At 48.2% G+C, this 15226-nt stretch overlaps 1 protein-coding gene across 1 annotated transcript in view; it reads right to left on the reverse strand.

Moving 5' to 3' along the window:
* AMT (aminomethyltransferase) overlaps nt 1-15226 on the reverse strand; it is a 459623-nt gene that overhangs the window by 36667 nt on the left and 407730 nt on the right. The window contains exon 7 of the mRNA XM_069644169.1: nt 4132-4312. Coding sequence (XP_069500270.1) covers nt 4132-4312 — 181 coding nt within the window. The remainder of the gene's footprint in view (nt 1-4131; nt 4313-15226) is intronic.

The following is a 15226-nucleotide window of genomic DNA, read 5'->3' on the forward strand; positions in this document are numbered from 1 at the left end:
GGTGAGGGGGATGGGGGGCACCGAGGCCGCCGGGGTCGGCAAAGTGCCCCGGCGGCCTCATGAGTCTGGGGGGGCCGCTCTTGTAGGAGCGGCCCCCCAATGCAAAATAAACGTCGGGCCACCGGCTTTGCACCGGTGGCCCGACAAACAAAACATTATTGCGGTGAGGCCGCGGGGGTTCCCTGAAGCCCCGCGGCCTCACCGTGGTGAGGGGGATGGGGGGCACCGAGGCCGCCGGGGTCGGCAAAGTGCCCCGGCGGCCTCATGAGTCTGGGGGGGCCGCTCTTGTAGGAGCGGCCCCCCAATGCAAAATAAACGTCGGGCCACCGGCTTTGCACCGGTGGCCCGACAAACAGAACATTATTGCGGTGAGGCCGCGGGGGTTCCCTGAGGCCCCGCGGCCTCACCGTGGTGAGGGGGATGGGGGGCACCGAGGCCGCCGGGGTCGGCAAAGTGCCCCGGCGGCCTCATGAGTCTGGGGGGGCCGCTCCTGTAGGAGCGGCCCCCCAATGCAAAATAAACGTCGGGCCACCGGCTTTGCACCGGTGGCCCGACAAACAAAACATTATTGCGGTGAGGCCGCGGGGGTTCCCTGAAGCCCCGCGGCCTCACCGTGGTGAGGGGGATGGGGGGCACCGAGGCCGCCGGGGTCGGCAAAGTGCCCCGGCGGCCTCATGAGTCTGGGGGGGCCGCTCCTGTAGGAGCGGCCCCCCAATGCAAAATAAACGTCGGGCCACCGGCTTTGCACCGGTGGCCCGACAAACAGAACATTATTGCGGTGAGGCCGCGGGGGTTCCCTGAGGCCCCGCGGCCTCACCGTGATGAGGGGGTATGGGGGGGGGGGCGTCACTTACCTGGTGATTGGGTCCGGGTGCTGGCATAGGAAGTGAGGGACGGGAAGAACTGTTCCCTTCCCTCGCTTCCTATTTCAACACGTTAGGCTGGTTCCTCTGTGGTCAGACTGCAGAAGCCAATAGGCAAACAGCTTGTTTGGCTTCTGCAGCCTGAACACTGTCAAACATTCTATGATTGGCTGTCATCTCCCAAACAGGGAGAGGGCAGCTAATCATAGAAAGTGGACTTCGGCTTCGAGTCCCTAAACAGAAACTATTCTGCCGAAGCCGGATAGCTGTATTTCAGCCGAACTTCGGCAGAATAGGGACTCGAAGCCGAAGTTCGGTACAGCCCTAATGGCAACAGGGATACGTTATAATTCTGTTCAGGCCTTGGCAGACGACGAGAGAGCTCCATTCTTCCAAATGCTCTCTCTGCCTCGCACAGTTCCGCTAGTATCTCGAGACCCCCTCGCCCCCAAGCCATTTGGCACGAAGGTGAACTTGCCACTTGTGGGGAAGTTTAAATCTCCAGTTCTCTCGCGTCTCTCCTGCTGCTCTCCGACCACCAGTGCAAAACATCACATGCTCTGCATCTTCATTGCTCAGGCGTAAGCACAGCCAATAGAGGCACTTTATTAATCCCCACGCCCGCATCATTTCACTTTTAGTAGCCAGTCAGGACATCTTCCCTTCTTTCCTGTACGCTGGGTCTCTTGGTGCAATTCAGACCATTCTTGAGCCAGTCAAACCGATCCGTTTTACTGGCAGCCTTCCACATTTGTTTTGGGTGCACTCAAAACCACTATAAGTTCCCTTTTCCTCTCGCCCTAGGCTACAGGGCCTTCCTTATTTCCTTCCTCCCCCTGCAGTCCACTATGCAGGGCGCACTGGGGGGATGGGACACTACTTTTTCCAACAACAAACTCTTAGTTGCATGCAAGCAAAGTTTTGACACACACACACACACACACACACACACAACACACACACACACACACCCCCCCCCACACACACACACACACACCCCCCACACACACCCCCTAAAGAGGAACCGCCTTCTATATATCCCAATTTTGGGAGCAGGGCCTGTCCAGTATAAATTCTGAACTATTTATTACTGCCGGGGGTTTGGGGGGTGAGGGGGGGACTGGGAATTTTAACAATTGTACTTAACCTTTTAACACCGTGCATCATTACAGTAATGCTCAGCCGATGCTAACTGCCATTTTTAACAAGTGCCTTATTGCCATTGCTATGCGAGTTTCATGTTCCAATGCGCATGTCCCAGCCATGAAGGCTTTACCGCCCAGTACTTTGCAGAGCCTGCTTTCACAGTTCTTGCCTCTGACGTGTTTCCCTTTTGGCATATAGAAGCGTGTTTTAGACTGCAGCTTTCCTAGGAAAGGCAGCTTTAGCAGATATAGTTGTCGTATAGTAAGTGGCCTCGCCTGCCCTGCACCGTCTGTGAACTACGCGGGCCACTGCTCTCCATTTCATGTGCAAAGGTACCTTATGCGTCCTAATTCAGGAGTTTGCTATACCACAATGACACATCTTCCCTCAGGAGCGAGATGAAGCTCGAGCTCTCACAGATGCGCCGCACCGCTACAGCGCTGAGGCATGGAAAATGGCAATTCTCGCTCCGCACACCGGAGGGCACTCAAGGAGGGCTACACTGATCACAAACTGCATTTTACTCATGCTGTCATGGCCGAAGGTACTTGGAGAACTGCACCATGTTATGTTAATATGGTTGTATAAAGGGCAGCATATACTCAAAGGTGTCTTGGCGCTGAGGAGTCATTATTTAAGGTTTATTGAAAAGAAAGGTTTTAAGATGGTTTCAGAAGGTCAAAAGATTTGCTTCCTTGTGAAGCAATACTGGGAGGGTGTTCCAGATTCTGGTCGCCTCAACCACACAAGAACGACACCCTGCCTTTTTTCCCAGTACCTAGGGATGATGACTTTCCTATCCGAATTAGATCTTATTGACTGGGAGGGAGTGTACAAGCTTAGTTTGGAGGGGTTTGGAGTATAGGAGACTTGAAAACCATTCAGGATTTTGGAGACTAAATGTAATAATGAGTATACTGTCATAATACACAATTCGCCCTTATGAGGAGGTGCACCTCCAGTCCTGAAAAAACAATGCAGCATAATGTGGGCTGCAATTTTCAAATGTAGCAATGTCGTTCCAGAATGAAAGGTGCAAAGCTGCGCAATGTTCAGGTGTCATGGGAACGGCAATAAATAAAGAGCAGGCGCATTAAGGAGTTTTACAATCCAGTTGGTGTCACATTTAATGATTTGATCAACATCCCATTGAAATAATATATGTTTGGGGAGAAGTGTCTACTTCTGCGTATGGGGAATTAGAAATATACAAAATTGCACAATAGACACAAACCAGTTGTTACTGTTTTAAGTACAAATGCTGTGAGCATTATGGCCAGGTGCTTTGGACCCACTTGCTATAGGGTGGCACACAGACGCACAATTACAGGTGTCAAGACACGCTTAGTAAGAAAAGTGCAAAGGGGAATTTCTTCTTACAGGTGCCATGGGCAATCTTGGTACAGGGTGACATACTGTGCACACCTACAGGCATAAGGAGACACTGAGGTTTAAAAGCACAAAAGTGCATTTCATCTGGGTGCGGAAAGCGCAAAAAGGCACACTGAGTAGTGAAGGTGCATAACCACATAGCTACACAAGGAGTATAATCCGGCGTGAGGGTGCACTACCTCTAAGCAAAAGCACATATAAAATACTTCATCCAGGTGCCACATGCATACTAGAAATGCGCTCAAATTACTCAAACATTACCAAAGGTACCGAGTAAGTTGAGTGAGGATTGCAGGTGTGTATTGTTTAATGAAACCTGCCTCCACTACATTATTTCCCAAAGGGAATCTTCCGGCATGCTATCCCCCGTGAATATTATTCACTGGGCCTCCTCATCAGGCCTTCAACAGTGACCACAATGTGCTTGCTCACACTCAACCTCCATGTGCTTGCATCTTTGTGCGTTTCCCATGTGAGAGAGGGTGATGGTTTACATCCTGCATCTTCTAGTCTGGCTGAGGGCAGCAGGACTGCTTGTGGAATCCTAGGGTGTCAATTGTGAGGAGGATTTAGGAGTCGGACTAGATGGATGACCAGTGTCTACATCCTGCTTATGATGTACCATGCAAGCTGCCTCAATAAGTCACTTGCGTGTGCTACATTTCATAACCGAATACCACCAATTCTGCAAAACCTAATAAAATAATGGTCCATTATAACTAATATTTACCTAGAGTCCACACCAAACTTGCTTCCACTGGCGTTGTCGTCTCATCAATATCATTTCCATACAAGCAGAGTCCGGCTTCGAGACGCAGACTGTCCCGAGCAGCAAGACCGGACAGTTTAACCTCGCTGTTCCGGAGCAGGGCCTCTGCCAACTGCACAGCTTGTTTCGCAGGAACAGATATCTAATAGTGTTACATTAAAAATAGGTGGATGAATCAGCATTACTTGCAAAGCATACATGTTTTCATTTTTGTCACACCACCCACAGATAACTGCTAATTATTTTATTCGATTATAAATGGTCAAAATAATTAACTAAAACTATTTCAAATAAGATTAAATAAAAATCTAGATTTCAGAACATTTACATTACTAATTTCAGCATAAAAGCTAATTTTAGGGAGACCACTAAGGGGCACATGGCATCAGGCTAGCGTCGCAGTCAGCTCCGTAGCCCGGACATGTAGAGGGGTACTGATCCCCTCCTTATACCACCCCCCCAGCAATAAGGTTCATTGCCCTCCGTGGATAACACCCTGGGGCACCTCCACCCCAAATTTTAAAGGAATCCGAGGCGGAACAGCAGTTAGCTGTGTGAGGAGCCAGAATGGAGGCGTAAGCCAGTAGGCCACGAAGCTGAGCGGGGAACACACACAGTGAGGTGCCCGGGTCTGCCCCCCATGGGGAGGATCTGGGCGGAAGTATGCAGGGGCCTGGCGCTCCCCCCGGCGGGGATTTCATGAGACCCCCAGAGGAATCGGAGTGAGGAGCATGACCAGCAGGGCAGAGCGGTAGCCCGCCGCGGCAAGGCGGTCCCAAGAAGTGAACTCGGTGTCCCGCCGGGTGAATGTAGACAACGTGTGCCGGCACACTGATCCGGGGATACCATAGGACGAGATAAAAGCCCAGCAGGGAAGGAGGACTCCGCACCAGGGGGTGGGGGGACTGTGGGCACAGGAGACCAGTGGCGAGTTGTGGGCTCCCTGAGTCCACGCAGGGGCGTGCGCCCGCCTTGCCACGGCGTACAGGCCAAACTGTTAAGGAGTGCTTGGAAGCCCTGAGCAGGCCAACATTTGGACTTGGAAGGCAGGAAGAGCGAACAAGAAAAGGCTTGGTGCCAGCGTGAGGCGGAGAAACAGGGCAAACCGCGCAAAGACAGCGGTGAGCCACCCCAGAGAGCAATTTGTTGAAAAGAGGCCTACAGAGGGCAGCCCGGTCTGGTGCTTCACTGGGAGGAAAGCCATCTCCCGGACCGGAGGGCACAGGTGGGTATGGGAGGGCCCCCTCAGGAGAAAAGAAGGGCACGCACCTGCCTCACCACACCACATCCGTGACTACTATGGGTGAGAGTCAGCAGACGGGCAGCAGGGGAGACGAGGTGGAACCGCAAGGAGCTTCACTGTAGAGGCAGAGAGGCTAATAGGCACTGGGGCAAAGATGCCTGGTGAGGGGGGAAGGGGCTTAATCCATCCGCCCGGGTCCTCGGACCAGGATCACACCATAAGGAGATACTGCCCCCACAGACAGGGAGGGCACACTTAAAGGAGACCAAGTGGAGGAGTTACAGCAGTGCGCCTTGAGGTGTAGGTGAACCCCCGACTCAGAGGGGGTGCGCAGTGGCTGGACAGACGAACGACTTGCAGCAGCGCTGGGTGAAGGCCTGGAAAGGCCAAAAATACAGGCGGCTCCAGAGAAGGGGGTGGACCTCGAGTTTACATGGCGAAAAGTGGTGGTGAGAGTTCCAATCCGCCTGACGTGAGCGGGGCCTCCACGGTGAGACAAAGGATACCCAGAGGAAATCTGGGCAGCCGGCCATAAATGACCTGGAGAAAAGCCCTTCAGATATTTCAGTTCCAGGATCTGGAGGCGCCCGGTGGAGCCAAGCTGAGCCACAACAATGGCAGACGACCCAGTATCCACAAAAAGAGACATTGCAGCGCTCATGGAAGAAATAAGGGGCATGAGCTCAGCGCTGGGCCAAAGGCACGACAAAATGGAACAAACGATGGACACATTTGAGGACAGGGTACAGTGCCTTGAAAGTAACCAAACATTGCTAGACACACTAGAAACACACATGGATATGCGCCTCTCAGAACTCGAAAGAAGGGAGAGTGAAGTCAAGTTGAAAAAGGAAAGGACGACTTTGAAAACAGGGAGCAAAGAAACATTCTCTGCTTCTTTAGGTTCCCTCGTAAGGGAGGCGGAGTCCGAGAATGACATCAAGCGTGCCATATTGGAGGTCCTAAGGCTCCTCTTTGGACGTCATCGACAAAGCCACAATAGACTGTGCGCACCAGGTGGGGGTGCGGCAGATGTCTGTGGACAATATTGGTCAGGTTTCATTAATATTCATAAAACATGAAAATACTTTAAAATGCCCAGAAAACGGGCCCCATCGACAATAGAACTGCCAGGATAACCATCTATCAGGAGGCAATGTGGACTCCTCACTAAATGTCTGAGTGAGAAGGGGGTTAGGTACTGCTGGGCTTCCCTTTCTCAATTTAGTTTGAAAATGAAGGATATTCATATAAATTAGTCACTGAAGATGACATTCAGAGGGTGACTGCCGAACTAGTGGACGTCCCGCATGCAGAACACAACGGCGGGATCAATGAGCCGTGCACTCTTAAGAAATAGACTGAAAATTCCCAAGTCATGCAAGTATAAGAAAGGAAACACTCCCCCAGGGGGAGGGGAAACTGCTGAGAGAAAACCCAGAGAACTTAGAGAGTTATTGAGGCAAATTGTGGAAAATGGGGGCGGGGTAGCAGTGGCGAGAAAGGTTAACGACTTCGCCTGCCCCCTGGGAGGCGATGCCAGGAGGCGACTGGAAGAAGATGGGGGGTTATGGGGGTGGAGGATTGGTAGGTTTTGGTGGTGAAATGAGAAGGGGGGGCTCAGGAGAAAAAGGCTTTAAGGCTTTACCAAGCAGGTCAGGAGAAAAAGGCTTTACCAAGCAGGTCCTATGGGCAGGAAGACCACTAGTGATTCGATCCTGTTGACTGAGAAGCAACACGATGGGATTGGATGTCGAGGGGAGGAGGGCGAGGGTAAGGAGGAGAGAATGTTACAAGTTACGAGTTTTCAAATGTTCCAAGTTGGGGCTTTAGAATTGTTCCAAAGGGTTGCACGGGTTCAAGGGGGGGGTGCACAGGTCGAGGGGAGGGTCTCAGTGACGGGTGGAGGTGGGTTGAACTTTGGAGGAGGGGATGATGGCATCCTTAGGAGAAATGGTCATAGGCTCCGTAAACGTTAGAGGTCTCAACACGCAGGGTAAGAGGTCAATGGTCCTGCTGGAATTCAAAAGGGCGACGTTAGACTGGATGTGTTTACAGGAGACACACTGGCAGAAAGGAAGGGAACCCCGCCTGCATGCTAGGGAGGTTGGCAAGGTGTTTATGACCTCCGACATAAGGAAAAGGAGGGGAGTGGCTGTTCTGGTATCGGCCCGAATGGGCTTTCAGGACGAAGGGGTGCTTTCAGACCAACGGGGGCGCTATATATTTGTTAAGGGGAAACTCAATGGCTCCCAGATTACGGTGGGAATGGTGTATGCCCCCAATTCAGGCCAAGGGGATTTTTAGGAGGGGGTAAGGAGACTCAAATCGATTCAGAAGGGTTTATGAGGTCCTGGGCTGGGCAGATTCATTACCCCCTACAGCCGAGGGAGAGAGGCCTTTCACATATTTCTCGGCAGTGCACAACTTCTTCTCGCAGATAGACCCAATTCGAGTGGACGCAAATTTGAAAGCACAAGTATCAGACTCTCAGGTTGCCCCGATCCCGTGGACGGACCACGACATGGTGAGGGTTGTGGTGGGGATGGGACGGATGCTTGCCCTTCGCGAGAGCTTGAGATATAATGATTTCTTGTTAAGGGACAAAGAGGTGATTCAAGAACTGCTTAAGGCAGCCAGGGGCTACTTTGAGTACAATGACACGGGGGATGTGGGGTCCAGTCCCTCTAGGATGGCTTCAAGGAAACAATAGGGGAGTCCTCATAAGGATAACATCCCAGAAGAAGAGAGGGGGAGCAGGGACGTGTCCTTTGCCAGAAAATAGCTGAATTACAACCAGGGGTCCACAGGGCACCTCACTCTCCCCGGCGGGGGTGAATATACTCAGACGATATAAAGCGCAGCTGAACACCATCTTAGTTCAAGATACAGAGAAGAAACTCCTGTTCTTGAAGCAGAAATATCACAAAAAAGGAGAAAAGGCGGATAAGATCCTGGCATGGAAGTTAAGGGAAGAGAGGAAGCGGAGGAACAGTGGGGGCATAAAAACCAGAGAGGGGAGCATGGTCTTTGATCAACAGGGCACTGGAAGGGAGTTTGCTGCATATTAAGAGAACCTCTATTCCTCAGAATGGCAGGGAGTCGATGGGCCACTCAATGCATTCCTGGAGAGCCTCCCCCTTCCCGGACTCTCGCATAAAATGGCAGAAAATCTAGACAGGCCCACCCCAATAGAGAAAGTGCAGCTGGCCATTAAGGGTATGAAGTCGGGGACAGCTCCAGGGGAGGATGGTTTCTCTGTGAAATTCTATAAAAACTGTTCTGCTCCCTTCTAGCCCCGTACTACCTGCCACAATGCTAATGGCAATGATAGTAGCCATCCACAAGGAGGGGAAGGATCGCACCAGTTGCTCTTCCTATAGACCCATTTCTCTCCTGAATAACGATGTCAAGATTTTAGCGAAGATCCAGGGAACTAGGCTGGAGGGGTTGTTGCCAACATTGGTCCATCACGAGCAAGTGGGCTTTGTCCAGGGGATGACAGGGGTCTAATAATATACAGAACACTATAAACTTAATACAAGGTGCCCAGTCACCAGAGCAGGATGTCTATCTAATATTGCTCGATTCAGAAAAAGCGTTTGATAGTGTGGCATGGACCTTTATGATGAGAGTATTGGGGAAAATGGGGTTTGGGGTGACTTTCCTGAGGTGGGTGTCAGCGCTTTAATATGGCCCCAAGGCAAGAGTTCTCATAAACAGGGGGGAGGGGCTTTCTGAGGTAATCACATTGTCAAAGGGTACACAACAGGGCTGTCCTCTCTCACCACTGATTTATGCACTGACCATGGAACTCCCGCAATCTCGATTCGGGAGAATAAGCGGATTAGGGGCATTACTGGGGGTGAGATAGAGTTTAAACTCTCGCTTTTTGCAGTTGATACTTTGGGCTACGTCACAGACATTCAGACCTCTTTTCTGGCCCTAGTGGAGCAGATTTCGATCTATGGCGCCCTCTCTGGCCTGAAGATCAATGTGGAGAAGTCATGTATAATGCCCATACAAAACCGCAGTCCGCTCTAAGACTCGCGGAGTAGGTATAGGGGGGATGAGGGTAGAACATGAGGCCATACAATACCTGGGGTTACAGGTCATCGGAGACCTGGGGGAGATGGTGAAGGCCAACTATGACCCGTTACTCGCCACCATACAATCAGACTTGGAGATGGGCTACCTTGACTTTATCATGGTATGGATGAATGATATCAATAAAAATGAACGTGCTCCCCCGTTTGCTGTATGTGTTTGCGGGCATCCAGAGTCAACCCAACAAGAGGTGCTTTATGTAACTAGTGGGAGAGTTTTGCAGATTCATTTGGCAAAGCCCCAGAAGTAAGGGACTATCTGGTCCAGTCCCAGGGTCCTCCCGGGGAGATTGAGAACCCACCCCACGTTGAGTGTGCTATGGTTCAACTGGAGGACAATTCAGCCAACCGGGAATTCTCGCCATGGCCTTCGCCGGTGTCCTCAGTGTGGGGGCTCCCTTTTAACCTCGCTAGTAGAGGTCTCAGGTAGTCGCAGGAGTGGTTAGATATAGGCACGGGAGAGGGCAGTGCAGTTGTTTAAGGATGGGGTATTCATGGGGCTGGCCCTCGTCCAAGAAGTGCTGGGGGGTGATAAGATCTCAATCTTTGAATACATTAGGGTAAAAGGCATTCTAACAGACCAGAAGTGGGAAAATCCATCTCAAGGGAAATAACACCACTTGAGAAGGCTATAGACGCGTCCCCTACAAGAAAGGGCATCTTGTCTAGATTATACAAAGCCATGAACACCACAAACCTGATGGGGAGACAGACGTTTCAGAGATACTGGGAGGACCTGGTGGGTGAAGAAATCACTGCTGAGGAGTGGGTGAGGATCTATAAAGTGACCTTCCATGACAATTTATTTACATCCGCAATGGAACACAACTGTAAAATGCTGATGGGCTGGCATAGGGACCCGCTGAAGCTCTCCGGGATGTTCGCGGGGACCTCCCGGTTGTGCTCTAGGAGATATAGCCAGGTGGGATCTCTCGCTCACATGTGGTGGAGTTACCCAAAGATACAGATGTACTGGGATGAAGTGTTAAGTTGGATGAAATCAGTTACGGGGGTTCAATTGATAATAGACCCACTGCAGCTGCTCTTAGGGCTCCCGGAAAAAGATAGAAACGAGTATAGACTCACCAGAATGTGGGCAGCGATGCTTAAAGCTGGGCACCTAGCCGTGACGTAGGGATGAAAAAGCGATAAACTACCGGCAAAGGCCACATGGGAACAGAAGGTGCACAACATGAGGGTGATGGACAGGCTGACAGCAGTGGTTAACGACAGGATGGGGTCCTTTAGTTAAGAGTGGGGAGCGCTGCTGTGTGGAAAGGGTGCTGAATCAGGGGACTACCCCTCCCGCCCCCCCGAGCCAATGGATACGTAACAGTAAGAAAGGTCGGGACTGCCGAATGGGGTAGGGTGCTGATATGACGAAAATTGACAGGGACTTCCAGCTGCAACCGAGACACTGACCCAATAATTACAGGTAACTATTAGCACCTTGAGTGAAATGGAACAAAGGAAGATGTGGAGGGAGGCGGGCGGGACAATCGAGATCCCATATGGGCCCGACTGCCAGCTAGGTCTCTCAGAGAGGAATAGGGGATTTGAGTAGGAAGACATTATGTAGCTGGAGTAAATGCTCAAAGTTTTGTGGGGATTCCCTCATGTTGTGGGGGGAAGGGGTGAGTGGAGACTAATTGTTGAGACATTGAACCAGATTACCAGATGTATGTATGTTTCCAGATATTATAAAAGTTAATAAAATAAAGTTAAGAAACTCATTTTAAAGGGAAATTAAAGTAGTGTGGGAGCACATTTCTTTCACGCATAAAAGTAACTCTCACGTGCGGTCCGACTGGGGCACTCTTTACTTACAAGGGTATTTTGTATTTGTATGTACTTATTTGGAACATTGTGCTTCCAACAGAAACACTTACAAGAGTCAAGTACGGAACATGGGGAATTTCTGTCCTCCGATGCCTTACATTGGGAAAAGCATATGGTTGATGATCAAGCTGAGAGTGGAAAGTGTAACATATTAAAGGGACAACACATACATGAATAGCGATGGGCAAATACACACGGCAGAGGGGTGTTCACAATGTGACAAGATCAAACTCGGGAGTGGGAGTGTGCACTTTCAAATAGGAGGAGATTGCATTTAGAAATCAGCACTTAAATTCTATGTAATTGGTGGTGTTTTGGTTCTCCAGGGTATGACAGAGCTACCTCTGTAGAGACTATTGCACTGGGGAACTCTAGGGGCTAGGAGAAGAAGTCTGTATGTATTCCTCCATCCCCACATTGCAGAGAAGGAATAAAGGTGCTGTGCATGTCATGTACTGTCTTGTACCTACCTTGTGACAAGTGGGTAGGGAGTGCCATTGGTGAGGGGTACATAGGGAGAAAAGGGAAGATGCATAGGGTAGGCCAGCAGTGGAAAGGGTGAAAGCATTGATAAAGTGTAGTGTACCAGTGGTGGCGTAGCAAGAAAGGGAGGACAGCGGATAGGGAGGGCTTATCTAAATGGATTTAAATACAATGAATAGGAATATAAAGACGCCTCCAGCAAGTATGGAAATGGTGAGGGATGAGAAGACTTGAGCAGGACAGGTGGCAGATTTGGGCAAAAAAGAGTAGGAGACACACGTAACGTGCTCCAGACAATTCCTCAAAACCCTGGATAGGATATTTACTAGTCTGGGTTCTTTCCAGCTGCTAGTCATCATCCACAATCAGATTTTTGTGAAGCTAGAATAAGGCACAGACACTACGTGTGAATAAGTGGTGAGATCTGAAGCAGTCAACATACTAATAAAGGGTTTCATAGTATGACGTAGCATATGCCAATAGCCCAATTAACACATTTTCTTTATCTTAATTGTATTACACATTCTTTGAAGTCTGTCATCTGCAGTTATGACTAGAACACACAGAATTACATGTTGAAATTGGGGATTGTAACATATTGCTATCCGCTTCCCAGATACTAACATGTTTTAATGATTGGACTAAGGTGACGGGTGGAAACAATGCAAGAAAAAATTAAGTGCAGCCGGTGAGCGACGAGACCAAGGCATACATTGTGTGATTTTGATGGAATTTATTGCAAGTTGCTTATCAAATTTGTATTCTGGAAGATGGGTGTAGAGCCTACAGTATAAACTGAAAATGGCAGGGGGGTGGCGGAGAGGGGGCAGGGTGGTTCGAGCTTCCCAGTGTTAGTAGCCAAGTGCTGGAACACCCTCCCCAAAGCCATTAGATCCGAACCCTCCTTTTGGACTTTTAGATTCAAAGTGAAAGAATTGCTCTTTGCCCAGCAACACTAGCACACCCTTCAGCCACATCTGAATTGCTTCAATCCTGTCCAACCACTGCAAAATCACTACTCTTCTCCTTCCTTTACTCATTAACTGTACCATTCCCAGCCTAACATATCCTTTTGACTTGCGTCTATCTGTAACCATTTTCTATGTTGTAGTTGTACTGACCAATCTGTAACCTGGTTCTCATGATTCTTCATTCCCCAGCATTTGTAACTGTAACAACTTATATATGCTCATGCGCCCAGATACCACAGGGTTAGGTGCGCTCTACAAATAATAAACTAAACTACGATTATTGAGGAACAATGCTGCTCTTGGATACCCATTCTTTTACAGCGTTCTCTGAGGCCATGTAACCCTAATGTTTATTCATAATAATGAATTGATCAGACTTCCTTCTTGGAATAGTAGAGGATTCTTAAGTTTTAGAGAAACATGCGAGTTTACCCAATTTAAAGGAGTTTAAAATATTCATTCCAGAGTGAGATTCGTCTTCAAGTTTGATCTCTTGGCTAATCCTGTGAATGAGCTCACGACAGATCTTAGCATTCCATCGTACTGAGACGAGATGTCTATCATTTTCGATCAATGCTAATACCGGAACTGTATCGTGAACCCCATATTCCGAAAGTATGTCCAAATTAATGAGCATGTGATCTCCCAGTGTGGGATTTAAAACTCTCACAAGCACTAATTAGAACGCTGGAGACAAAGAAGTAATCGATATAAGACGTATTTCCTGCTCTTGACCAAGTGAATTTACTACCATCACGTTTTTGTCTCAACCATCTGTAGGTCCCACTCTAAGTAGTACCTGACCCATTCACCTCTTGTTCGTGAGAAAGACTCTTGTTTGAGATGCACAGAGTGGATATTAGTCGTGTTTAGTTCCATACACAGAATTCAAATCTCCGCCAATTACTCATTGGTAGTTCAAATTTAGGATGAAGGCCTCTTCCAAAACCGCATCAAGTCGATTAAATGTATCTAATTGCAAACTCCTAGCAGGATGCTAGTAGATACAGATGATCAAGAATGATGTAATTGTCCTGTCAAGAAGCTTTAGTTCAACCACCAAAAATTCCTCTCCACCCGAGATCAAGGTAGAAGAGGCCTTCAGATTGTTGTCCATCAAAATGGCGAGGCCCCCAGGCGGCCTGCTTACCGATCCCATAGAGGCATGTTGCGTGTAAGAATAGTACCCATCTATACCAAAGAGCTGAAGCTTCATTTTTTGCTGCAACAAGATAACCGAAGGTTTATTTACAAGAGACATGGTATTGAACCAGGAAAGTATGTTCTTATATCCACAAGAGTTTCATGATTGAAAGGTGATTTTTTAATTTTATTTATTTGTATTTGGCTCAAAAGAACCTTTACAAACATATGCATACTGATTTTAAATACAAGTAGAAGTAGAAAAGTACAAGTTATTAAAACAATATAAAACATACTGTTTTCAATGTAAGACAATGTACAAAATACAGTATATAATTCTGTATAAAGTACAGTATAAAGTACTATACAAAAACACAATATAAGCAAGACTGTAAATAACGACTTGGTAAGATTCTTCTAAACGAGATTCTATAGAGAAGAAAAAGACTCATTTCGCAGCATCAAGATCCTTATATATTAGTGCAGTAATCTTTAAAACAAAAGAAAAGTATAAGATCAGTAAAACAGAGATATCACAGATCATTTTCATCAATTCTTCCGTTAGGCATCGAGCAATCTAGTAGGGGATATATCAAGAGTAGTTCTCTCCCAGATAGCTAGCTGGCCAGGAATTACATAAAAGCGCACATTTTAGCTGATTGTCACGTGGTCCCGTTTGGCTCGAGATTTGAAAGAATAATTCAATCAGAATCCAATATTTCTTGTCTTTGTTCTAACTCTGCTAGCTTTGATTCGATATATAAGCGAGTAAGAGCCAGTATTAAAGAATCATTGGTGCCCCACATACAACTTGTCCATAAGAGATTTTGTGAAAGGGGAGAGTCTTCACATAAGTATTTACTAAGTCATCATTTTCTTTGGTTTTCCCAGTATTTGCAGAATATCACAAGATGTTTAAATTTTTCTGGTACATCATCCAGTTGACAAAATCTACAGGAGCCTTCCGAGTGATCTCCCTTATTTCTCCACCAGCTCTTTAGACAGGCGTTTGTGTGAAACAAGTCAAGTTTGAATCTCAGGTAGATATTTCTGGCTTTATTACATGGAAAGCGTTGCAAGTATGTCAAATGTGGAACTTGGGTATGCGTTAACCGCACTTATTCTTGGAATGATTTGTACTTCTCATTTGAATCGATGGTATTAGCCCAATCAAGCTGAAAATACTTTTTTTTTAACCAAGGTGGGGGGATCACAAAGATCCATAGCTATAAGTTGAAGTATGGAATTCATTTTCCTTGCAAAGTGGTTGA

Source organism: Ambystoma mexicanum, chromosome 2p (genome assembly GCF_040938575.1).
Source record: "Ambystoma mexicanum isolate Mex_15411 chromosome 2p, UKY_AmexF1_1, whole genome shotgun sequence".
Lineage (NCBI taxonomy): Eukaryota > Metazoa > Chordata > Amphibia > Caudata > Ambystomatidae > Ambystoma > Ambystoma mexicanum.